This window comes from Pteropus medius, unplaced genomic scaffold (assembly GCF_902729225.1).
Source record: "Pteropus medius unplaced genomic scaffold, Ma_sr-lr_union100, whole genome shotgun sequence".
Lineage (NCBI taxonomy): Eukaryota > Metazoa > Chordata > Mammalia > Chiroptera > Pteropodidae > Pteropus > Pteropus medius.
Window position 1 is genome coordinate 3,024,296 of NW_024350325.1, and position 25,207 is coordinate 3,049,502.

At 33.3% G+C, this 25,207-nt stretch overlaps 1 protein-coding gene and 1 pseudogene across 2 annotated transcripts in view; one reads left to right on the top strand and one right to left on the bottom strand.

Moving 5' to 3' along the window:
* Positions 1 to 9,692: 9,692 nt before the first annotated feature.
* VPS37A (VPS37A subunit of ESCRT-I) overlaps positions 9,693 to 25,207 on the bottom strand; it is a 32,978-nt gene continuing 17,463 nt past the window's right edge. The window contains exons 5-12 of one of the 2 annotated variants that reach the window (XM_039839315.1): positions 21,923 to 22,148; positions 20,437 to 20,507; positions 17,425 to 17,552; positions 17,286 to 17,344; positions 17,143 to 17,211; positions 13,134 to 13,277; positions 12,083 to 12,124; positions 9,693 to 10,291 (exon numbers count right to left, since the gene is read on the bottom strand). In XM_039839315.1, the coding sequence (XP_039695249.1) occupies positions 10,274 to 10,291; positions 12,083 to 12,124; positions 13,134 to 13,277; positions 17,143 to 17,211; positions 17,286 to 17,344; positions 17,425 to 17,552; positions 20,437 to 20,507; positions 21,923 to 22,148 (757 nt within the window). In that variant the 3' untranslated portion in view covers positions 9,693 to 10,273. Of the gene's footprint in view, positions 10,292 to 12,043; positions 12,125 to 13,133; positions 13,278 to 17,142; positions 17,212 to 17,285; positions 17,345 to 17,424; positions 17,553 to 20,436; positions 20,508 to 21,922; positions 22,149 to 25,207 lie in introns of both variants that reach the window. The other variant, XM_039839314.1, reaches the window with a different exon arrangement.
* On the top strand, positions 11,263 to 11,381 carry LOC120583934 (uncharacterized; annotated as a pseudogene).

The following is a 25,207-nucleotide window of genomic DNA, read 5'->3' on the forward strand; positions in this document are numbered from 1 at the left end:
GTAACATTCACACCAAGTTTTCAATTATTAGGTACAAGCTATATCAATATTTAAATACGTGAAATTTTTAAATAGGATAATGTATTAAATTTTGCCAAAATAAGAAAATAGAAAGGAGTGACGTCACCAAGATGGTGACAAAGGTCAGTCCTGACTCCACTCCCCTTCACAAGAACTAACAACTATTTATGGACAGGATACATTGAGGGAATCCTAGAACTCAAGATTGAAGCCAAGGCACCCCTCTGAATGACAAAGACCAAAATGGACTACATTAGAAGGGTCAGAGGAATGGCTGCATGTTGACCAAATTGCTTCTCCCCCAGGACGGTGCAGCACCACACTGAGAGGTCTCCCCTGAGCCTACAGTTCCTCTAGTAGGAAGTGAGTGCCCAAGGGTGACATCCAGCATCCCAGCATGGTGGGTCACTTCATGAGAAGCCCTGCTCTGGTTTTGCCCCACAGGGACTGAAGGGGAATTCGCAGGGCTCCACCACTGGGAGTCTGATTGAGATGAAGTGGGGAGGGCTTCAAATGACCAGCACTCAGGTCTTGGGAGAAGGATTATCTACCTTCAGAGCCCAAGCAGTAGTCCCAACCAGTAGCTTTGCTCATCTGCAGTTTCAGGTGAGTAGTGCAGTCTGACCAGGGAATTCACAGGGTGCAGGTCTGCCTAATTTGGGTTTCCAAATGAGTTCTAGCCCTGGAGCATGGTCTACCTATGCCCAGGTGGAAGAGCTGAGCCATACCCCAACCTGCTGCAGATCGGGGCTCCTGGCTCCTCCTGATCAGAAAACCTGTTTGGGAAAATTTGGGAGTTGCCTGAAATAGACCCTCTCAGTCCTGCCCAGGCAGGAGCCAGATAGTCCCGCCTGCTGCACAGCATGGCCCCACCCTATATGACAAAGAGAACACCTGGAAGCTATGTTATCCAGCAACTCTTGAGCCAAGAAGTGGGTGAACAGAGCTGACTGCTCTCAGAATCAAGCCAGTGGCCCAGTTTGACCACAAAACTTGGAGCATGGATTAGTTTAAGTCAATATCACAACAAAGAGCATTACTGGCTTTCGAGCTGCTGCTTGCACTGCACCCAAGCAGGAAAACTAGTTCGCAGACTCACATTGTTGAATACAGCCTTCAACCGACCCAACCAGGGAAACTTACCAGAACACACAGGAAGTTACACAGCCCCCAATGGCACTGTTTAAAGTGGCACCTGGACAGAATTGCACCTATCTACAGAGAAAAACTGATGGTCTCACCTGACTAGGATATTCAGTGCACACTGTTGCCTGATTTGGGTCCCAAACAACAAGCCATGTGGGCAGGGAAGCTAATTCATAGCTCCATCTACTGCTGAGTAGTCCCTACTGTCTACTAGGCCTGACCAGAGAATCCAGGCAACTGCAAAACCCATTCTACAACTTCACTTGAGTAGGGAACCAAGCCAGCAGTCCTATCCAGCTGTCATCAATAGTGGCACACTCTCCCACCCCTAACCTCATAGCTTAAACACTTGCCTCCCACAAAAGTTGACCCCAAGAGTAGCCCTACCTGCTGAAGGACATTACCAGAAGACGGGTCCAGAATCTCAGATTGAGCTGACTGGTGGAGAATGGTCTCTTTCACAGCAAACCTGCCAAGTCTGGAATAGGAGACTACTCACTCAAATGTGCAGATACCAACATCAGGAATCAAGGATCATGAAAAATCAGGTAAGTATGAAACCATCAGAGGAAACTAACAAAGCTCTAAAAACTAATCGTAAAGAAATGGAGATGAATGAACCATCAAAGAATTCAGAATAACCTTCTTCAAGAAGTTTAGTGAACTACAAGAATACAGAAACAAATAAAATTAGGAAAACAATGCATGAACAAAATGAGAAGTTCGAAAAAGAAACAGAATTCATTAAGGAAAAAAATTGTAGAGATGAAAAAACAATAACTGAACTGAAGAATTTAATAGCTTAAAATCAGACTTAACCATTCAAAAGAAAGAAACAGTGATTGGAAGATAGGACAATTGAAATTATCTAGTTGGAGGAGCTAAGAGAAAAAAAGAATGAAAAAGAGCAAAGAAAGTCTATGAGAATTATGGGACACAATGAAAAGTAACTATCTGAATTATGAAAATTACAGAAGGAGAAGAGAAAAAAAAAGGGACAGAAAATATAATTAAAGTAATAATGGCTGAAAACTTCCTAAACCTGGGGAAATACACTTCCAGATACAAGAGGCCCAAAAGATCCCAAATAGGTTGAATCTGAAAAAGTCTACACTAAGCTACATTATAATTAAATTGTCAAATGTCAAAGACAAAGAACTTTGAAAACAGCAAGGCAAAAGAGGGAAAGATACACAGGAAACTGCCCTCCCCCACCCCCAAGGACTAATGGCAAATTTCTCAACAGAAACATTTCAGTCCAGAAGAGAATAGGATGACATATTCAAAATATTGGGGGAAAAAAACATGTGAACCAAGAATTTTATACCCAGAGAAGCTGTTCTTCAGAAATAAAGGAGGGATAAACACTGTCCTGCACAAACAAAAGTTGCCTTACAATAAATGCTAAAGGGAATTCTTTGAGTGGAAATAAAAGGATGCTAATTAACATCATAAAAACATAAGGCAGTGTAAAACTCACTGGTAATGGTAAATATACAATCAATGATGGATTCTGTAATGGAGTAATGGTTGATAAATAATTCGCAAGTACAGCTGTAGTGTAAAAGTTAAAAAACAAACATAGTCAAAATAACTATAACAATGATAATCTTATTACAATATAAAAATTTCATGTAAATTGTAACATTAATACCTGAAACGTGAGGGGGAGAAGGAAAAGTATAAAGCTTAAGAATTCTATTAAAGTTGTTATTAGTTAAAAATAGGATGTACTAATTTTAAGATATTTTTTGTAGGCCTCATGGTAGCCACAAAGAAAAAAACCTATAATAATTACACTAAAAAATATGATAAAGATGTCAAAGCATACTGATACCACAATATATCAAAACACAAAATAGACAGCAGGATAAAAACTAGGAACATAATCTATCAAGCAATCAGAAAACAATGAACAAAACGGTAATAAGTCCTTACTTCTCGATAATTAAATGTAAATGGATTAAATCTGCTAATCCAAAAACAACATAGCTGGATAAGAAAAATAAGATCCAATGATATGCTGCCTATAACAGACTCATTTTAGCCATAAAGACAAACACACTGAGAGTGAAAGGATGGAGATATTTCAAGCAAATGGTAACAACAAAAAATCAGGGGTAACTATCAGACAAAATAGACTTTAAAAACAGTAAAAGGTAAAATAGGTCATTACATCAAGAAGATATAACAACTGTAAATATTTTTGCACAACATTGGAGCACTTAATTACATAAAGCAAACTAAGAGAGCTAAAAGAAATAAACAGCAGTACAACAGTAGTAGGAACTTTAAGACCCTACCCCCAACAACAGACAGATTATCCAGATAGAAAATCGATATGGAAACAGCATTTTGAACAACACTATAGGCCAAATGGTTCTAACAGACAAACATAGAACAATCTACCCAACAACAGCAGGGTACGCATTCTTCTCAAGTACACGAGAACATTTTCTAAAATAGACCATATCTTAGGCCATAAAAGATGTCTTAGAAAATACAAGAAGGTTAAAATCACACCAAGTTATCTTCTCTGACCAGAATGGTAGTAAGAAACTAGAAATCAATAGCAAGAGGAAAAATGGAAAATTCACAAATACATGGAAATTAAACAACATTTTCTTGAACAACCAATGGAGCAAAGAAGAAATTAAAGGGAAATAAAAAAAATATCTTGAGACAAATAAAAATGGAAACAATACACCAAAACTTACGGGATATAGCAAAAGCAGGGAATTTCATAGCAATAAACACCTACATTATGAAGCAAGAAAGATCCCAAATAAACAACCTTAACTTTGTGCTTTAAGGAACTAGAAAAAGAATGAACTGAGCCCAAAGCAGAAGGAAGGAAAGAGTAAAAATTAGAGCAGAACTAAATGAAATACAGAACAGGAAAACAACAAGATGAACAAAACTAAGAATTGGTTCTTTGAAAAGATAAAACTGACAAACCTCTCCCTTGATTTACCAAGTAAAAAAGAGGACCCAAATCACTAAAATTATAAATGAAAAAGTAGACATTACAAATGATACCACAGAAATACAAAAACTCATAAGAGGCTACTATGAACAATTATATGCCAACAAACTGGGCCACCTAGAAGAAATGGAAAAATTCTTAGAAACACAAATTACCAAGACTGAATCGGAAAGAAATAAAGTCTCAACAGACCAATTATTAGTAAGGAGACTGAATCAATCAAAAATCTCCAAGTGAGATAAGCCTAGGACCAGATGGATTCACTAGTGAGCTTTTATCATTTAATGAAAAATTTATGCCAATCTTTCTCAAAGTCTTCCAAAAAAACTGAAAAGGAGGAACATGGCCAAACTCATTTTATGAGGCTTCATCCTAATACGAAAGACAAAAAGACACTACCAGAAAAGAAAGCTACAGATCAATATCCCTGATGAATATAGATGCAAAAATTCTCAATAAAATACTAGCAAACCGAATTCAGTGGCCTAGTAAAAGGATCATCCACCATGACCAAGTGGGATTTATACCTGGGATACAATGATGGTTATACATATGCAAATCAATCAACATGATACATCACGTTAATAGAAGAAAAAAAATCATATTATCTCGAAGATGCAGAAAAAGCATTTGACAAAATTCGGCAAGTTTATGATAAAAACTCAACAAATTAGATATTGAAGGACATACTTCAATATAATAAAGGCATATATGATAAGCCCACAGCTAATATCATACTCAATAGTGAAAGGCTGAAAGCTTTTCCTGTAAGATAGGGAACAAAAACAAGAGTGACTATTCTCACCACTCCTATTCAGCTTAGCACTGGAATTCTTGACAGATCATTTAGGCTAAAATAAATAAATAAATAAAAGGCATCAGAACTGGAAAGGAAGAAGTAAAACTGCCTCTATTTGCAGATGACATGATTTTATATGTAGAAAATACTGAAGACTCAAACAAAAAACTATTAGATCTAAACAAATTCAGTAAAGCTGCAGGATACAAAACATACAAAAATCAGTAGCACTGCTATACGCTAACAATGAATTATCTAAAAAAGAAATAAACCCATTTACAATTGCATCAAAATAAATATTTAGAAATAAACTTAACCAAGGACATGAAAGATCTCTATTCTGAAAATTACAATGAAAGAAATCAAAGATGACACAAATGAAAGGTATCCTGTGTTCACAGACTAGAAGAAATAATATTGTTAAAAATGTCAATACTACCAAAAGACATTGATAGATTCAAAACAATACCTATCAGGATTGCAATGGCTTTTTTTACAGAAGTCAAAAAAACTTCTCTAAAATTTATATAACTGCAAAAGACGCCAAATAGCCAAAGCAATCCTGAGAAAGAAGAACGAAGCAGGAGGCACCACACATCATGATTTTAAGCTTTACTATAAAGCTGTAGTAATCAAAACAGTATGGTACTGACATGAAAACATAAGAAAAAAGCTCCTTGACATAATTCTTGGCAACGATTTTTTGGATATGATGCCTAAAGCACTAGCAACATAAGCAAAAATAAACAAGTGAGACTATGTCAAACTAAAAAGCTTCTGCACAGCAAAAGACAACAAAGTGAGAAGATAACCTATAGAATGGGAAAAAAATATTTGCAAACCATATATCTTATAAGGGGTCAATATCTAAAATATATTAAAAACTCATATTATTTAATAGCAAAAATACAAGTAATCCAATTAAAAAATGGTCACAGGACCTGAACAGACATTTTCCAAAGAAGATACACAAAAGGCCAACAGTTACATGAAAAGATGTTCAACATCACTAGTCACTAGGAAAATGCAAATCAAAACCACATGAGATATTGCCTCACACCTGTTAGGATAGCTATCATCAAAAAGGCAAGAGATAACAAATGTTGGTGAGAATCTGGAGAAAAAGGAACCCTTATGCCCTGTTGGTGGGACTGTAAACTGGTATAGCCACTATGGAAAACCAGTATGGAGGATCCTCAAAAAGTTAACAGGACCACCTTATGATCCAGCAATTCCTCTTCTGGGTATATATCTAAAGGAAACGAAAACACTAACGAAAAAAATATCTGACAAGACTGCAGTATATATACATATATACACAAGAGAATATTATTCAGACATAAAAACTGAGGAAATTCTGTCATTTGTGAGAACATAGACAGACTCTGAGGGCATTATAAGTGAAATAAATCAGAGAAAGACAAATACTATATGACCTCACTTACATGTGGAATCTAAAGGGAAAAATACCCGCAAATTTGTAGAAAAAAAGATCAGATTTGTGGATAGCACAGGTGGGGAGTGAGGGTTGGGCGAGATGGAGAAAGGTGGTCAAAAGTACAAACTCCCAGTTATAAGTAAGTACTGGGGATGTGATGTGCAGCATGGTAACTACAGTTAACAGTTATATATATGAAAGGTGTTAAAAGTAAATCCTAAGAATTCTCACCACAAAGTATTTTTTCTGTTTTTGCTTTCTGTTTTTATTGGTCTATCAGATGACAGATACTTAACTAAACTTACTGTGGTCATCATTTCACAATATATGTAAACTGAAACCATTATGCTGTATACCTTAAACTTATGCAGTGATAATATGTCAATTATATCTCAATAAAACTGGAAAAAGAGAAAGGGCAAGAAAGCTACATTGCTAAAATTTTTAATATGAAAGATTTGAAGGGAGTGTAACAGTATATATAAATGAATACATTACAATTGTAATTATGTTAGTTGTATTTAAAAATGAAACAACTTTGTTAAGAGACTTGTAATATAAAAGTACTGTTAATGTAAATAAAGCAAGTAATTTTTTCCAAATAACAAAATTTGAGCAGTTCCAAATTAAGTACAAGGGATGTTTATTCTTTTTCTGCAATATATTATGTGTAGTAGGGAAAAACCTTATTAAATTTTTAGGATACAGTCATAATGGCTTTTGTATTTTTGTAACATAACTCACTTCATGCCACTCCTATAGTTAACTCTTAGAAAAATTTCCTTGACTAATACGAAAGATACAACTTTAATCTCTTCCACTCGACAATGTTCATCTATAAAAATAAATAATAAATTTTAAAAACTGATAGTCAATATACCAAAAGAACTATGCAATTATTTTGAAAAGCAAATAGTGTAAATATTTGATATTTTAAAAATTTAATTCTTAATGCGATGTCTTTCACATCGAACTCTTTTTCAGCCTCCCCAAACACCTTACAATTTATGCATATGTTCATTTAGACTATTTATTAGAAGTTATTCTAACACTGAAATTTATATAAAAGGTTACATTTATTGCTTATTAAACTTCAGTGTGCTTTCACGGAGCCTTGAAAGAACATGGCCAATTCAACAAGACTAAAATCTCTAACAGTACATTCTCATTTTAATCCAAACATCCATCAGGAAGTGTTTTAGGGCTGTTTGAAAGCATAGGGAATAAACAAATAAACAAATGTTAAACTGACTCAAGGTAGATTACTCCCCAATTAGTAATATTTAGAGCTCGACTTCTTATTTAGTGATATTCAGGAAAATTTAATGATATCAAGTAGGTAAGAATTTTGATCATGATGCAGTAATCAACAAAGGAACTTTTTTAGAATAAAGGTGAAGAGAATGGAAACCTTGGCATATATTTTTATTCTTTAATAGCACACAATTAGTTTCTTTCCCAAAAAATCAATTTGAGCTATCTTTTAAATATATATAAATTATGATCAAACTTACCTCAATTCCAATATAAATTTCCTAGTTTATTCCTAGAAAATATTCCTTTGAAACATAGCTTTAGTATGTATCTCATTTAGAAAACTTTCTTCTATTTTGAGATAATTAGCCTTTACATTTCTATGCATTACAATCTCCTACTCTGAATAATCTAAAAACTCCTAAGCTCTACCATTCTAATTTCCATCTGGTCATTTATTATGTTAAAGTAAAATCAGAATTTCTGCTTTAGCAGGCATTTTTTCACCTCCTCTGGCACTGCTTCTCCAATATGGACAATTTTAAGAAAATATAGCCATAAAATTACAAAAAAGTCACTTACTTTCTGTTGCAACAGAATCGAAAATTCAGACATATTCAAATGCAGACATTTTTCCATCCTGAATGACTTACATAACCAAATCTGATTTTATCTGTTAAATGCATATAATGATCAAACTCTTTTTAATGAATGGGTTTTAAGGAGTTTATCTAATTAATTTTGGAAGGAGAAAGCAAGCTATGCTAACTAGTATAAAATGAAACTGGGACAGTTCAAGTTTAAAGAATAAAAAACACTGAGATGAATTACTTCTTTGTTATATAGAGAGATTTACTGTGCAATATATATTTTTTTCTTTTTAGTGGAGGGAAGATAGATAAGAACCTAAACACTTAAACCATGTTTGACTTGTAGTTGTATTACATAGTATTTCCACAATGCCTCATTCTTAGTAGGTGCTTAATAAAATTAGTAGATCAAATGAATTAATGTCCTTTTAGAATGGCTGTGTTCTGCTTGAGTCTTGTTCTGTACTCTACCTGATTTCTAAGAAAGCTACCTGCTTTCTTAGATTGCTTGCAAAAGACTAGGACTATTATGCCCTCCACTGCAGTGACTGCTGGGGAAAACTGAAGATCTGCTGGCCAGTGCAGTATGGAAAGGTTTCTGAATATCCAGAAGACTTTGTCACAGATTTGAAACACTCACCTCAGTTATCTATAAATCTGGAATAATAATTGTACCTTACTCGTTTTGGCCACTTTGAAGATTAAAACTGCATGCCCTTAGCAGTGCCAGGAAGACAGGTGATTAATAAAAGATAATTTCTTTATCCAAACTACATCTTTATAGTCCATGTGAATACTTGCCCTTTCATAAACATAAACTAAGTATTAAGTATATATCAAGTCTAAGAAAATAATTTTGTTTTTCCTAAAGTTCTACTCACAAAAACATGTTAGGTAAACAAGAATAAAGAAAAGATAAAACTGTACTATAAGCTAGTGTTTGGAATGACAATTGGGATGAAATTTAAACAAAAATATGCATTATGTTGTTTGTGATTTAGATACTACCTTATCAAGCCTCAGACATATAGTTCAAGATTTTTTCCTTCAATTCTGTAACACGGAATAAAAACAAATTGCTGAACATAATACAAGCTAAAAAGAAAATTCAATTAAATTAATTAAAAACAACTTTTAAAAATTAAATATTAATTTTATTAGTATAACTTTCCCTTATGAAACCCTAATTCATAGTAAAGGTCAGAAAATTTCATTGACGTTGTTACGTCTAGATTTGCTATTTATTAACAAAGACTGTTTTTTAACTTCAACATTAGTAATTTAAAGAGCAAATCCTTATCCAACCACAAACTCATCCGATACTTATATTAAAAAATCAGCATGAAAATTTATGTTGGACTAGTTTAAGTAAAAGGCAATTTTTTTCTATTAGGTAAAATACTTACCTGTATTACTTCTTAAATGCATCTTTAATTTTAAAAATAAAACAACACTATATAAAAGTAGCTGGTTTATTCTTTTGATTTATTGTATTAAAAATTACTTTCTTGAGATGGCACATTGGCAGGTTTGGTGTTTCCTGACACTAGGAATATTTAAAACAAATTATTTTTGAAAGTCTGATCATCTAGAAAGAAAAAGGAAAAATAGGAGTCTATAGTTGAAAACAATAATTTTTTGAAAAAGGTTGAGGAAAAAATCTAAACAAACCATTCTTGATAAAGAAATGAGGCAGTTTCAAATTAAAAATACAAATTTAAGTGAAGTAATTTTATAAAATATTGAAACTAGCTAAAATTACATGCATAGGTATTTAACCAATAATGAGAGGAATAGCAGTAGAACTTAAATATGATAGGATTTATCAATAATAAATAAACATTTTTAGTGCAAATAGTACAGAAAAATTTCTCAAAGCCAAGATCATAGCAATCATTCTAATCTGTACAAAATCAGTCTCAGTTCTGTATATAATCTATATAGCGTATCTATGAATTCAGCTGCTGTGATGAAATACCAATTTGCAAATCATAAATATAAATGTGCTTAGTTTTGTGTCCCGTTCGTCTCTTGGCAGTTCATGCTTTCAGGAAAATCTAGGAAGAAAAGAAAATTTAAAAATCTAAACTTTAGAATGATAAATTTTCAAACCTTTACATTTTCTTCACATTAAGATTTAGCTATAAAAAGATAACTTGACCATGAGGTAAAAAGAGGTGGAAAAAAGATTCTAGCACGTTCATATAAATAAGTGGTTACTTAGGGCCCACTTTCTTCTCAAGCTGTAAGAAATGAACTCTTAATATTAAAAAGTAACCCTTACCCTCAGGGACTGCCAATATGATTTATAAAATAAAACAATTAAATGTTAGCACTAACATTAAGGACACTGAGAGAAGGGGCAGATGAACGGGAGATGAGAAATAGCTGTCATTTTCCTCCTTGTAACCTGCTTCCTCTTTTAGGGAACCAATCATGCTCCTTTCTCAAAGTCCACTCCTTCGGCCCAGTCGAGTGGGCAAAGGACCACATGTCACTAGTCTCCAGATTAAACTGATAAGGTCAGGATGGACACTACCTATCCTGGGCCAATCTCTTTCCCAGGGATTTGTAGTGAGACTCCTGAAAGTCTCCACTGGTGTGTGAACTGTCATGATGCGATCAGGCCTGCGGGCAGCAATGGTTGCAGCATGTGCAAGTGTAACAAAGAAAAGTTCTCTGAAGAGCAAGTAAGAAAGCACATGAGAGCAAAAGACAGAAAAAAACAGATATATAGAAATGAGAAACAAGCATCCCTGGAAAGGGTGTGAGAAAAAGGAGCTGCTTGAGTTATTGTGGCCTCTAGTCATGCTTTCACTCTCAGGTGATTAAGCTTTACTTTCCTGTATTTAGCTCTATAATGTATCCCAGCATTATCCAGTAACACAATTTCTACTTAAACTTGTTGGGGTGGGAATTAGTTCTTATGACCAAATCATTCTCTGCGCAAGAAAGGTGGGAAAGGAAAAGGAAAGGTGTCTTGAGATCAGGTAAAAGAATGAACAAAGACATGATGTAGAAAAATGAAGTCTACGGACATGCCACCCTGAACATGCCCGATCTCATCTGATCTCAGAAGCTAAGCAGGGTTGGGCCTAGTCAGTATTTGGATGGGAGACCACCTAGGAAGATCAGGTGCTGTAGGCATTAAAAAAAGAAAAAAGAACATGACACATGAGACAACGTAAGGACAGAATGGAAAGTTAAAATGGATGATCTCATTTGTCAGATTATAAAGGCTTAAAATCAGAGAAATTTGGCATTGATACTGTCTTTGCTAGGGGCTCCTTATAGGTTCTAAAACAGAGAAATTATATTGTAGAATGGTCTTTTAGGAAGATTCTATCTGTGCTGTGTAGAAGGAAGAAACTGTAAAGTCAGGGGACTAGCCAGAAAATTGCTGGAATAATCCTGGTGTGAGATGAAGAAGACACAGACTGGAAGTTCATTTTAAAAGAAGAAATGACAAAGGAGACTATTGAGGAATATGTCAATTAAGTGATATGATATATTCCACATACCAGCAAAGTATAGTGTACAACAATACATAAGTAGCCATCAAATATTGAAAAAAAAATTTTCCTTTAAGCCAACATCATACTAATAACCAGAAGATTTCTACTTACTATATGCTTATGTAAATAACATTATACTTAACATATAATACAAAATATTCTATAAGTTGTATAGCACAATAGCTATAATGACACTATTATACTTTAAGCTGGCTGAACAGGCACTAGTAAACACTTCTATTAAAGAACAGTCATGCAATAGCCTAGACTCAAACCTTCTGGAATACAATTTACCTATAGTGGAGCATGAAACTGGCTGTGCATTACTATCACCTGTTGAAGTTTCTCTTCCTTGGCTCTTCTACAGTGGCAAATCTAGAAGATAAATTATTTAAAGTAACAATCACTTCTCCAATAATTTGCCTACTACTTCCTACATTATGATGCAATTCTAAGTAAGATTCTTTAACCTGTTGACATTATTTAAGTTTCGAATGTTTATGGTAGCTCAGAATTTAATAATTAAAAAAAATTTTGTTTGTAAGATAACTGTTTCCTGCAAAGTTTGAGAGTATAAAACAAATTCTGATCCTTTATATCAGTTTGGATTAAATAATATCAAATATCCGTGTTTTAAAAATATGAAATAAATCCTACCATTGTTAATCATGAAGGTTAACAAAAACTTGAAGGTACAGTTATATAGTACCAAAGAACAATAGATAAAAAATCAGTGCCTTATTAATGCTATAATACAGTCATTAGTGTGCCTGAACTTCAATTTTCTCTCACGGAAAATGGGGATAATAAAATCTGCCCTACCTTCTTTAAGGGGATATGCATATACTTAGCACACGTTTTACCAAGTTTAGTAACAAAAGGTTATTTTTTAAAAGTCATGTTTCAGAGAAATTATGAAAATATTTAGGACTCTATCAAAGGGCAGCAAACTGCTAAGCAGACTTTTCTTAAAATATAATGACAATAAAACAGAAACTAATCTAGAATGTTAATATTAAAATTTTTTTAAATCTCTGTTGATTACTCTCTTTTAGAATAACTTGTGAAATAGGTTATTCAGGAGTGTATTACAACTATTAAGATGAGACTCATGATGATTTATTACCTTTACTACAGAATGATACAGACACTATCATTTCTGAGACAAAACTATTATTTGATTTACCTGCTTGTGTACTCACAATAAGCAGGTTTAAAGTGATAGTAGGATGTTGCTATCATTCCCAACAGAGGCTCTTCAATTTCCTCTCATGGCACTTAAGAGTCCCGCTCAATAATGTGCTAACATTTTTTTTTTTTACTCATGAAAATACTTAATTTGGTATTACGCTTCACTTGTCCTCAACCAAAGAGTATTACATACTGTTCTCTTTTCCATGAAGCTACTGAGAAAATCGTCTATTTCAGTTTTTCCCTCCAAGAAATCTTCAGCAATATTATCGGATTCTTCCTCAGCTTCATGTGCAGCTACTTTTAATCTTGCCTGTAGGGCACTTGCACTACAGCTCTGAAAAAAAAAAAAATCAAATACTATATTAGTTCATAACACTCAGAAAAACTCCTTAGAAAGAAAATGAGGCAGAGGTATGGAGAAGCATTCATTATATGCCTTGCATAGTCTCTTCTGGAGGAAATCTGCTACCACCTGGGCCCTCAGCTTTTAGAAATAGGGGTGGATACCTAACACAACAGAAACCAATCCATTGGCTGCAAACTATTAAGTGAGATAAACTGGGCAAATCACTGTCCTCTTTTGGGCATTTAGCAATAAGATAATTGTGGTAGGCACCCTCTAGGACAGTGGTCCCCAACATTTTTGGCACCAGGGACCACTGTTCCTATGAGAATCTAATGTCCAAAAATCTGAGGTGGAGCTGAGGTAGTGATGCTAGGGCTGGGGAGTAGCTGCAAATACAGATGAAGCTTCACTCGCTTGCCCGCAGCTCACCACCTCCTGTGTGGCCCGGTTCCTTAACAGGCCATAGACTGGTACTGGTCCACAGCCTGGATGTTGGGGACCCCTGCTCTAAGATGATCCCCAATGAACTCCATCTCCTGGTATTCCTGCCCTTGTACAATTCCCCTCCCCTTGAGTGTGGGCTGGACCTAGTGACTCGCTTCTAATGAAGAGAATATGACAAAAATAATGGAATTAAATTTAACCAGAGGCAAAAGACTTGTACACTTAAAACTACAAAACAATGCAAGAAATTAAAGACATAAATTAAGTGGAAAATTTCCAGCCCGTGTTCATGAGTTGGAAGACTTGATATTGTTAAAAATACTACTCAAAATGATCTAGAGTTAATTAAACCCCTATAAAAATCTCCATGAAGTTTTCTGCAGGAATAGAAAAACTAATCTTAAAATTCATATGACATCTCAAGAGACCCCAAATAGCCAAAGCACTCTTCAAAAAGAACAAAATTGGAGGATTCATACTGATTTATAAACCTATTACAAAGCTATAGTAATCAAAACTGTAGTACTAGCGATAAGAGACATACAGATAAATATAATAGCGAGCCTAGACATATACCTTCACGTATATGGTCAAATATTTCCAATGTGTGTGCCAAGAGCATTCAAATGGGGGAAGGAACAGTCTTCAACAACTGGTGCTGAGAAAACTGGATATCTACATACAGAATGAAGCCGAACCTTACCTTACCTTATATATAAAAAATTACTCAAAATGGATCAAAGAACTAAATGTAGGAACTAAAGCTATTTTAAGAATTGTCATTCTAGTGGCTATTAGGTGGTATCTCATTGTTATACATCACACACACAGGAATGTACAGGAACACATTATTTTCTTATCACTCTTGCAAACACCGGTTGTCTATTATACAAGTTTGGATCACACAGATGATGGTATGTTGCTTATTATTATTGTTAGGTTGAGCATCTTTTCAAATGTTCCCATTTATTTATTCATTAAATATTTACTGTGTATCTACTATGTGCCAAGCACTGGACCAGGTATGGGGTACTCTGAGGGACTAAAAGTAGACAGGCTTCTGCACTTATAGCACCAACAGTCCAGTGAAGTGGTTTCCATACTTTTAGAGTACAAAAGATTTATCATATGCAGAGATTCTGAGTGAGCACATCTAGAGAAGAGTCTAAGAATCAAGGTTGTTTTTAAGCATTTCAAGAATCACTTCAAGCAATTGTTATACAAATGGTCCAGGGGGACAGAATAACTGTTACATCAAAATATTTACTGGACATTCTGACTTCTTCTTTCCTTTGCCTATTTATAAGTGCTTTTTATGAACCACTGTCATTAATATTTGTCATATATGCCATATTTGTTCTCTTTACTTCACATCTGACTTTATGATCTTCAAGTTTTAAATTTACATATAGCTTTGAAATATATCAGTTTCTTTTATGCTTCTGCCTATCGTATCATGCTTAGAAAGGATTTCATCACCAAAATCTTTAAAAAGAATCCTAGGAGATAGTTGCCATTCGTAATTTTATTGTTTCCACTTAAATACTCTCGAGTATCTTTCCATGTATGGTATATAAGAATCTTTTTTTTCTAAACGGACTGCCAATTATATAATTAAGTCCTTAATTTTTTCTAACTACACATATACACATGAGTGTGTTTCTGAACTACATAGTCTGTTCTATTGAACTATTTTTCTCTTCCTACAAAACTATTCTACTATTTAAATAATGTGGTTTTAAAATATATTTTGATATTGGGAAAGGTCTTCCTCATTCTTTCTTGTTATTCGAGCTCTTCTGACTACTGTTACCCATTTAGTCTTTCAAATGAACTTTAGATTCTGTCAAAATAAAAAATACTTGGGATTTTGATTGGAAGTATATTAAAATTTTAAGTTATCTTGGGAAAAATGAAATCTTTATTAATACTGTCTTTTCAGTCCATGATTATTTGATGCTTTATTTACTCAAGTCTTCTTTTATGTCATTCCGTAAAGTTTCCTAACTTACTTCATTGGGTTCGGTTCTAAGTATTTTAGAATTTTGTTGTTATTGTAAAGGAATTTTTTTCTCTACTTCATTTTGCACTGACAGTTGCTGGAATCTAGAGAATAACTTTCTCAATTTGTTAGTATTTTTGTTTGTTTGTTTTTTGTAAACAACTGTTTCATCTTTTACATTATACCTTTTCTTGTCGTGTTGCAGTGGCCAGACTCTCCCAAGCAATGTTAAATAGCAGTGATACTGGGGTATCACTGTCTTAATCCTAACATTAATGGGATCCTGGAAATGTTTAGTCATTCAATGTGCTCTTTGCTGTTGTTTCTAGTATTTTTTAATCAAATTAAGGAATTACTTTCTACCTTAGTTTACTAAGAGATTGTATAAGGAATGATACTGACTACTGTGAAAAGTTTCTTTAGCATTTACTAAGCTTTAATGTGCATCTAAAAGTATTTCAGTTGATTCTCTCAGATTTTCTAGTTAAGAGTGAGGGAGTACTGCTTACATTTGACTCCTGACTCTGACACACACTTTCTATTTACATGACTTCAGAGAAAGTAGTTAATATCCCTGTGCCTCAGTTTGCTCATCTGTAAAACAGATAAATAGTAACAATACATACCTCATAGGATTTTGAGGGTATAATGGGCAATGTATGTAAATAGCCTAGATAATATAAAACACACAGTAATTGCTCAATGTTACCTATTTCTCATTTCTTTTATTCTAAAGGATGACCATATCCGAAATCATTATAAATTTATATTCTCCTTTACCATCTTTTTTTGCTGTTGTTTTATTTCTATTTTATATTGACTTTACCTCTGGAATTCCTGATTTTAAAGATAATAGAATATTGTTAATTATGATGCTGATTACCAATATGAGATATAAACATTATATTCTCTATTCTTTTTATTTTTAAAGATTTTTTTCAGAAATGTGAGTCGAAATAAAATGCTTTTGATTTTTTGTATAACTAGATTTCCAGTATAAAATCTATCATTTATGGTGAATTATACTTTATATATTTTAATATATTTTTCAATTTTCTTACTTTTCATTTAAGGAATCTATACATAAGCTAACTAATGAGTATAAAGTTAAAGTTTTTTGTTGTTAAGATTTTATTACAAGAATTAAACTGGCTTTACTTTCCCAGAAAAGTTATATATACAGGACTTTCAACATTTTTCTATTTTGGAAACAAATATGCTCTTGCATGAGCACAAATGACTTATAATGCCTCATAATTGAGTGTTGTTCATCTGCATTTATAGGTATCATGCCTTATAAAGTGAGACACCTAATAAATGCTTTTTGATTATAATGAAAGTAAGAATATGGCTCATACATATTAAGGTTAAAAATTATGGTAAAGGAAAAGAGCTAAACAATCTTACCTCACTAAGTTCATGCTGCCTTTGCATCTTCTTTTCAAAAGTAGATTTCATTTGAGTAAGTAATTCATACTAAAAGAGAAAATTAAAATGTTTAATTCTATTTTTAAATTACATGGATTTCTTCAAAATGATAACTAACTCACCTTATCTAAAACAGTTTGCCTTTTGGCTTCCAAGCTGGGCTCCAAAAGGAGATTTTTCCCTGTAAGATAAATTTCTGGTTTATTTCTAGGTGAAAATCATATTTTTCTTAGGAAATTTAAGAAGTAAGGAAAGACATACTTGCTAGCTCCTCAATACTTTTTACTAAATCGTCCTTGTCAGTAATAATTTGTTTTAGTTGAGGCAAAGTAAGAAATTGTTCTAGTAATATCTCCTCCTGTTCATTCATATCTGTAAGCTGTGACACACTAAAACACAACAGAAAAAATATGTTAACAAATATCAGTAATAGAGTTTTTCTTCATTATAATTCATGATTTTCAGTTTCATTCAGCTGATAAGGTTCTAAATAATTTTTGAAGTATCTATTTTTATGTATATACATACATAAGGAGGCAAATTATAACCTTAAAAGCAAATAAAGCATCAGTCACAATGGAACATAAAGTAATCTGAATATAGTGTCAAATCACTATGAAGACGAGGGTGCATGAACAGCTTTAACAACCTCCCAATTTTAACCTGTGTGCCTATTTAGCTAATAGATATATGGCCGTCATAATAACAGATGTGTGTATTGTACATGTGCACATGTGTAAGCATGGAAGGCTAAATCAAAAGCAAAAATCAGTATCCATAGGGTGAAAGAGACAACTGGATAGATGTGACTGGGATGAAACCTATCTTTTAGTTTTGACTATGGATTCATATAAAAGCATTATATGGTTAAAAAACAAAATTAAAGAAAATAACAGTCTCTAAAATTCAAAGCAAATGGAAATAAAAGAACCTGTTTTTACTAAGTTACATAATCATCCATAATCATCCAGTAAAGTATTATTTGCAGAGACTTTAAAAAACAGTATTTGGCTGTACATCTCTGGTGTGATATATCCTAAGGACAAAAAAAGTGTAAAAAACAAAAACAAATGAACAAAACCTTATCCTACATTTAATAATCATAGTAATAATACTGGTATTGTTATTTTGGAAAAGGAAAAGTGGCTTTCAAAGAAATGGCTAATTTGAGATCAGGGAAAAGAAATGTTCATGATGAGCCCATGGCATCTTTGCCTTCTCCCTTTGTTGACTGCGTGTGCATCAACTCATGATATTGAAAACTGACAAAGAGAAAAAAGTCAAGTATTTATTTTGCCTTTTCTGTATGAAGTGTATTTCAATAAAATTAAGTAGTTTATTTAAGAAAGTTCTTCATAGAATTCTGGCTCATTCCGGCAGTAGGAAATCACATTTGCAACTCTTAATGAAATAACTGAGAGTCAATAATGTAAGGTGTTTGAACCTGTTTAATTCTTAATGTCACTAAAAATAGAACAATAAGACATCATTACTGCCTTATGTGATATAATAGGAACTTGCATTAATTATGATGTAAGTATTCCTGCCAAACGATTTAAACTTAAATCTTTTTTCAGCTTTATTGAGATATGACATATAACACTGTATAAGTTAAAGGTGTACAATGCAATGGTTTAATAAAAATTGAACCTAAATCTAGTCAAACCTCTAGATGTAGCCACCAGTAAAAGGAAATATGGGAAACAGAGGAATATCTTCAATGGTACCACAAGAATGCAATCAGGCAAAAACAAAATATGGGAAAATCTACAAGACAAATAACTTATTTCTTCAATAAATATGTAATAATATAATGTGTATAATTTACATATATTATATGTATATTTATGTGTTTATGCATATATATGTATGTATGTATACATAGTGTGTATAAAATCTGTGTAGGTATATGTATATTAACAAAGGTGGGGAGAAATGGTGCACAATTAAAGAAAACATCAGAGATACAGTCTTCGAATGAAATAGCTAGATTTTGTTTTGAATCCTGATTCAAATAAGCTACCAACAAAAAGATTTGATTATTAAGATCCTGAGGAAATGAGATAATGTTAAAGAATTTTCATTAATTTTACTAGGTATGATGATGTGGATTGGGATTATGGTAAAGAAAAAAAGTCCTTACCCGCTGGAGAAATTTAGTGAAGAATTTATGGGTGGAAATGATATAATATTTGGGATTTGGTTTAAAATAATCTTGACCCATACCCATACTTCCTCAAACAAAGCTGAAAAAAGGGTAGGTATATGAACAAGACACGCAAAGAAGTTCACCTTTTTGTATTTTTTGACATTTACATAGTCTTTTTTTTTAAAAAAAGAACGAAAAAAAAGAATCTTTTATAACATGGGAATAATAGTACCTATTTCATAGGGCGTTGCAAGCATTACATAATGCATATAAATACTTAACATTTATGAGGTATGCTGTAAACCTTCATTAATTAATTATTAGCAGAAATTAAGAAATCGCTATTTTCTGAAAATAATTGTAAAACACTGGGTCAAATAAAGCTAAACTTTTCTTTTTTTAACTATGAAATTTCTAATGGGTAGTTTTTTTTTGGCTGTACATCTTTGTGGGATATATTCTAAAGACAAAAAGAACTTTTTTAAAAAATTGCATTCGGCAGTCTTAGTAATAGCAGCTTTATGAGTATTGTAAACCCTCAATGGGGGTATAAAAGATGCAATGCTTCCCAAAGTTGAGTGGCCACAAAACATGTTTTTTCATGGTGCATCTTAAAGAAGCACTGTTCCATGAATAATGGTATCTTAAACTTGACTATTACAAACTTCTTTCCCAGAAATTTGAATAAATTTGGCTCTGTAAAAACACCTTGCTATTACTTTGAGAACTTTATTTTTCTATGTACAAACTTCTATCTACTAAAGGAACAGTGAAAAGGTCTAATATAGGCCAAAATATATTTTGAAATTTCCAGGGATAATGTATTCAGAAATAATTTTCATTAGACTATAAATCCACAAGAGAAAGGATATTGTTATCCTGGTGACTATTATATCATTTCTAGCATCTATAAAAATCCCTGAGTACGTACTTGTCACTCAGTAAATACAACCTACAGACATAAAACGGATTTATAAAACTTCCCCACTAAGACAACCATAATTTAGGAGCAGTGAGCATTTAAAAAATATTTCTGTTTAATATGGATATGAAAACGATAATTTGGTTTGTATTTACAAACAAAACAGACAACGAATACCAACATTATTTTCCGAGTTTTTTACCTTAGTTCTGAGAGTTCTGGAAATACATCAGGGACATCTGGCATCTTGTAACCAAAACCATTTTGGCTTATCTAAAAAGAGTTTGAAATGTCATTAAATTTCAGCCATCTTTATAACTGCTGATTACCTACGAAAGTAATTTTTAATGTACTACTTCCCATAACTGTTTTCAATATCACTTCTTCATCTTCTCAGTTTACACTATCCTTACTTACCTGTCTTTGGGGATCATATGCACATTCTCTTTCTTGGGCACATTCATGATTGTAAAATAAATCTAAGGACATCTGTGACAAGTGTGAAGAATTATCTGTGTGGATACACACACACACACACACACACACAATTTGTCTCAAAGGAATTAAGTATAGGAAAACAGTAAGTTGGCAAAAGTCTGAATAGTTCCATAAGTAAGTTCAATGAGACAACAGGGTAGATAAGGAATAGAGTATCTGCTGTTTGAATATAGATGATTTTTTAAAACTAAAGAACCATGAAAAGGTCTCTTGTAATTCTGTTTATACTATTAACTGTAGTTTGTTCATAATATTCAATACAATGGTGAAAGATTTTAGAAAAACGAAGTCCACTTGTGCCTATACTCTGAATTATTACAAATGCTAAAACTAGTAAAGTTAGATATAATAAGGCTTTACAAGTATTACTATTGGTGATATTCACTAAGGGTTAAAAATGAAGGTTTTTAAATCACTTTATGTTTTATGCACAAATATTAGTCTCTGCTTCAAGTAATATCCCACATGGTAAGTTATCAGCTAATTAAAGAATGTACAATTTTGAAACCAATGGGACACTTGAAGCCATTAGCATGATATAATGGACCCTCCACGGTCTGCTTCTCCTATGTGATCACTTCTTACACCCTTGCCTAAATCCCATGTGAGAACCAGAGAGATCTTTTATAGGCAGCTTCACAAATATGCCATTTGGTTTATGCTTACCCCACTTGTTAATGCTATTGCCTCTTCAAAGAATGCTCTAAACAACCCCTTGTCGTACTAGCAAATTCATTACCATGTATCAAAATCTTGCCTCAAAGATGAATTCACTCACCATTCATTCATTCATTCCTTCCTTCATCAGCCTCATTTTAACTGAGCACCTAATATATGTATCAGGCATGATTTGAGGCACTAAGTATAAAGTGGTGAAAAAAAAGAATCACTTTTTTTTTCTAAAGACATCCCTTCTAGTTCCACCTTGGCCCCTGGGAACTGACCATTCCCTAAACTGTGTCTTCACCATAACTCCAGACTATTTCTTCTACTCTACTGGAAGTGCCTTATTTACAATTATATGATTATATACTAGTCATCTATCTTGAGTCTGTTACTTGCATTGCAAATGTGATTTAATCTTTTTATCTTTTGTGCCTAACTTGTGCTGGCACAAGGAGACATATAAGTGTTTGTTAACTGAATGAATGTTTCAAGGGTACAAAATATAGATAACTGAAGATACCAACCGGAGCTGAAGTGTCTGTTGTGGGAACAGGTAACGGTAGATTTGAAAGGATGCCAAATGAAGGTGCAGCAGGCTTGGCTGTTGAATAACTTGTCGTTGAAGAAGAAACAGTGTCAGCAACAGATAAAGCACTGATAGTTCTGTTAGCTTCTTGTGGGGGATATGGAGGAAGAAATGGAAAACCCTGAGAGGCATACGGAGGCATCCCACCTGGGTTACTATATAAACTAAAGAGAAAGACAAGAGAAACATTAGATTAGAATTTAGGAGTAAATTTATAAAGCAATGGTCGGATGCTATAGATGGAATCTGTTTATGGCAGGTGATATTATAATTACGTAAATAAATTAAATATATAAATTGATAAAACTTGAACCCCCAAAAGAAAATTTTGGTTTCCATAAAAAAGAAAAATGTTTTAGAAAACATACTATTCAGCTTGTCACTAGAAGTGAACAGAAAGGTCACATTTGAGTTTTGAGTACTCTACTGACGTCAATCAGTATCTTCACAGAGGAAATGGAGAAAAACATTTAACCCAGAAATGTATTCGAATGGAGATTACTTAGTGATTTCACTATATTTTGCAAAATATGACTGAAAGTCAAATTGATTTTCTAGAAAATTCTAAAGGTAAAAGTATCAATGATCTAAAAATGTTAAACAAAAAAACAGATACATATAAAGAAAACATATATTAGAAAAACTGGAAAAGTAGGATGTACTTGGGATTTAATCAAAGAACAATATGTATTTTTACAAGACAATAATATCGGTTCCAGTTCAAGATGGTGACGTAAGATGATCCTGAACTCACTTCCTCCCATGGACACATAAAAATTTCCTCTGAGGGGGAAGAAATACTGTTAAAATAACTATACTTCTGAAAGTAATCTACAGATTCAATGCAATGCCCTGTAAAATTCCAATGGCATTTTTCACAGAAATAAAACAAATAACCCTAAAATTTGTATATCACAAAAGACCCCAAATAGTAAAAGCAATTTTGAGAAAGCGTAACAAAGCTGAAGACATTATGCTCCCTGATTTCAAACTATATTACAAAGTCATACTAATCAAAACAGTACACTACTGGCCTAAAAACAGATTAGGTAAATAGAACAGAATAGAGAACTCATCAATAAACTCACATATATAATCAATTCATTTACCACAAAGGAGCTAAGACAAAACAATGGGGATAGGACAGTCTCTTCAATAAGTGGTACTGGGAAAACTGGACAGCCAGCCACATGCAAAAGAATGAAACTGGACCACTATCTTACATCACATACAAAACTTAATTCAAAATGGCCTAAAGACTTGAACTGTAAAACTCTTAGAAAAAAACATAGGCAGTAAGCTCCCTGACACTGGTCTTGGCAATGATTTTTTTTGATCTGACAGCAAAAGCAAAGGTAACAAAAGCAAAATTAAGTGGGACTACATTAAAATAAAAAGCATCTGTGAGCAAAGGAAACCAACTCAATAAAAAGGCAACCTAGGGAGAAAATATTTGCCAATCACATATCTGACAAGGGGTAGATATCCAAAATATATAAAGAACTTGCAGAACTCAAGAGAAAAAAAAATGATTAAAAAATGGGCAAATCTGTCTGAATAGACATTTTCCAGAGAAGAAATACAGACGGCAACAGGTGAACGAAAAAATGCTCAACATCACTAGTAATCAGGGAAATGTAAATCAGAACCACACTGAGACATCACCCCACACCTGTTAGAATGGCTATTATTAAAAAGACAAGTACTGGCGAGGATATGGAGAAAAGGTAATCCAGAGCATTGTTGGTGGTAACGTAAATTGGTGCAGCCACTATGGAAAATATGGAGGTTCCTTAAAAAATTAAAAATAGAACTACCATATAATCCAGCAATTCCACTTCTGGGGATTTACACAGAGAAAATAAACACACTAACTCGAAAAAGATATATGCACCCTGAAGCATTATTTACAAAAGCCAAGATAGTGAAACAACCTAAGTGTATATCAATGGATGAATGGATAAGTGGTATGTATATACAATGGAATATTATTCAGCCATAAAAGAAGACAATCTTGTCATTTGTGACAACATGAATGGACATGGAGGGCATTATGCTAAGTATAATAAGTTAGGCAGAGAAAGACAAATACTGTATGACTTCACTTATATGAGGAGTTAAAAAATAAAAAAAACAAGCTCATTGATACAGAGATTGGTGGTTGCCAGAGGTGGGGCCTGGGAATAGATGAAATGGGTAAAGTGGGTCAAAGGATAAAAACTTTCCATTATAAAATAAATAAGTCATGGGATGTAATGTTTAGCATGGTGACTATAGTTAATAATACTGTATTGTGCATTTGAAAGTTGCTAAGAAATTTATCTTAAACATTCTTATCACAAGAAAAAATATTTGTAATTATGTACAGTGACAGATGTTAACTAGACTTATTGTGATTATTTCTCAATATATACTAACATCAAAAATTATTTTGTACACCTGAAACTAATATGTCAATTATACATCAAAAAACAAAATAAGTATTTACATTGAACTTTTTTCCTCTTAGAGAAGTTCAGAGAGAACCTAAAATAATGGGCAACTCAGGCTTATCTAAATACCAATATTTTAATTAACACAGTAAGTTTATATGGATCATTCACTCTTGCATTAAGAAAAGACTTATGTTTCAAATAAATACTAAATGCTAAATATTCCACTTTGTATTTGTCATATAATAAGAAATTTATTTGATCTTTGACCAAGTTCCTGGCACAAAGCTCCTAAGACCTGGTAAATGACAGGAACCTTATGTTAGTCATTACACCAGAGTTTATAATAAGGTAACTTAGTCTGGGTTCCTATGTAGTCTCAGGATGCTGTTGGTCACCAGAAAGACCAAGGAACAGAGGGTTGGAAATTTTACCTCTACCCACTGACCTCAAGGAAGAGGCTGAATGCAGATTAAGCTTTATAAAAGCTCTTGAACAATGAGATTTGACAAACTTTCTGGTTGGTGAATGCATCCACATGGCAGGACAGTGGAGCACCCAGTCCACAGAGAAAGAACCTCATGTACTCAGGACACTCCCAGACCTTGCCCTATGAACCTGTTCATCTGGCTATTGATCGTTATCCTTTATAATAAACTGATAAACATAAGTAGATGTTTCTCTGAGTTTTGTGAACCACTCTAGAAAAATAATCGAACCTAAGGAGGGGTTATGGGAACCTCTGACTTATAGCCAGTCAATCAGAAGCTAGGTAACAATCTGTGGATTTT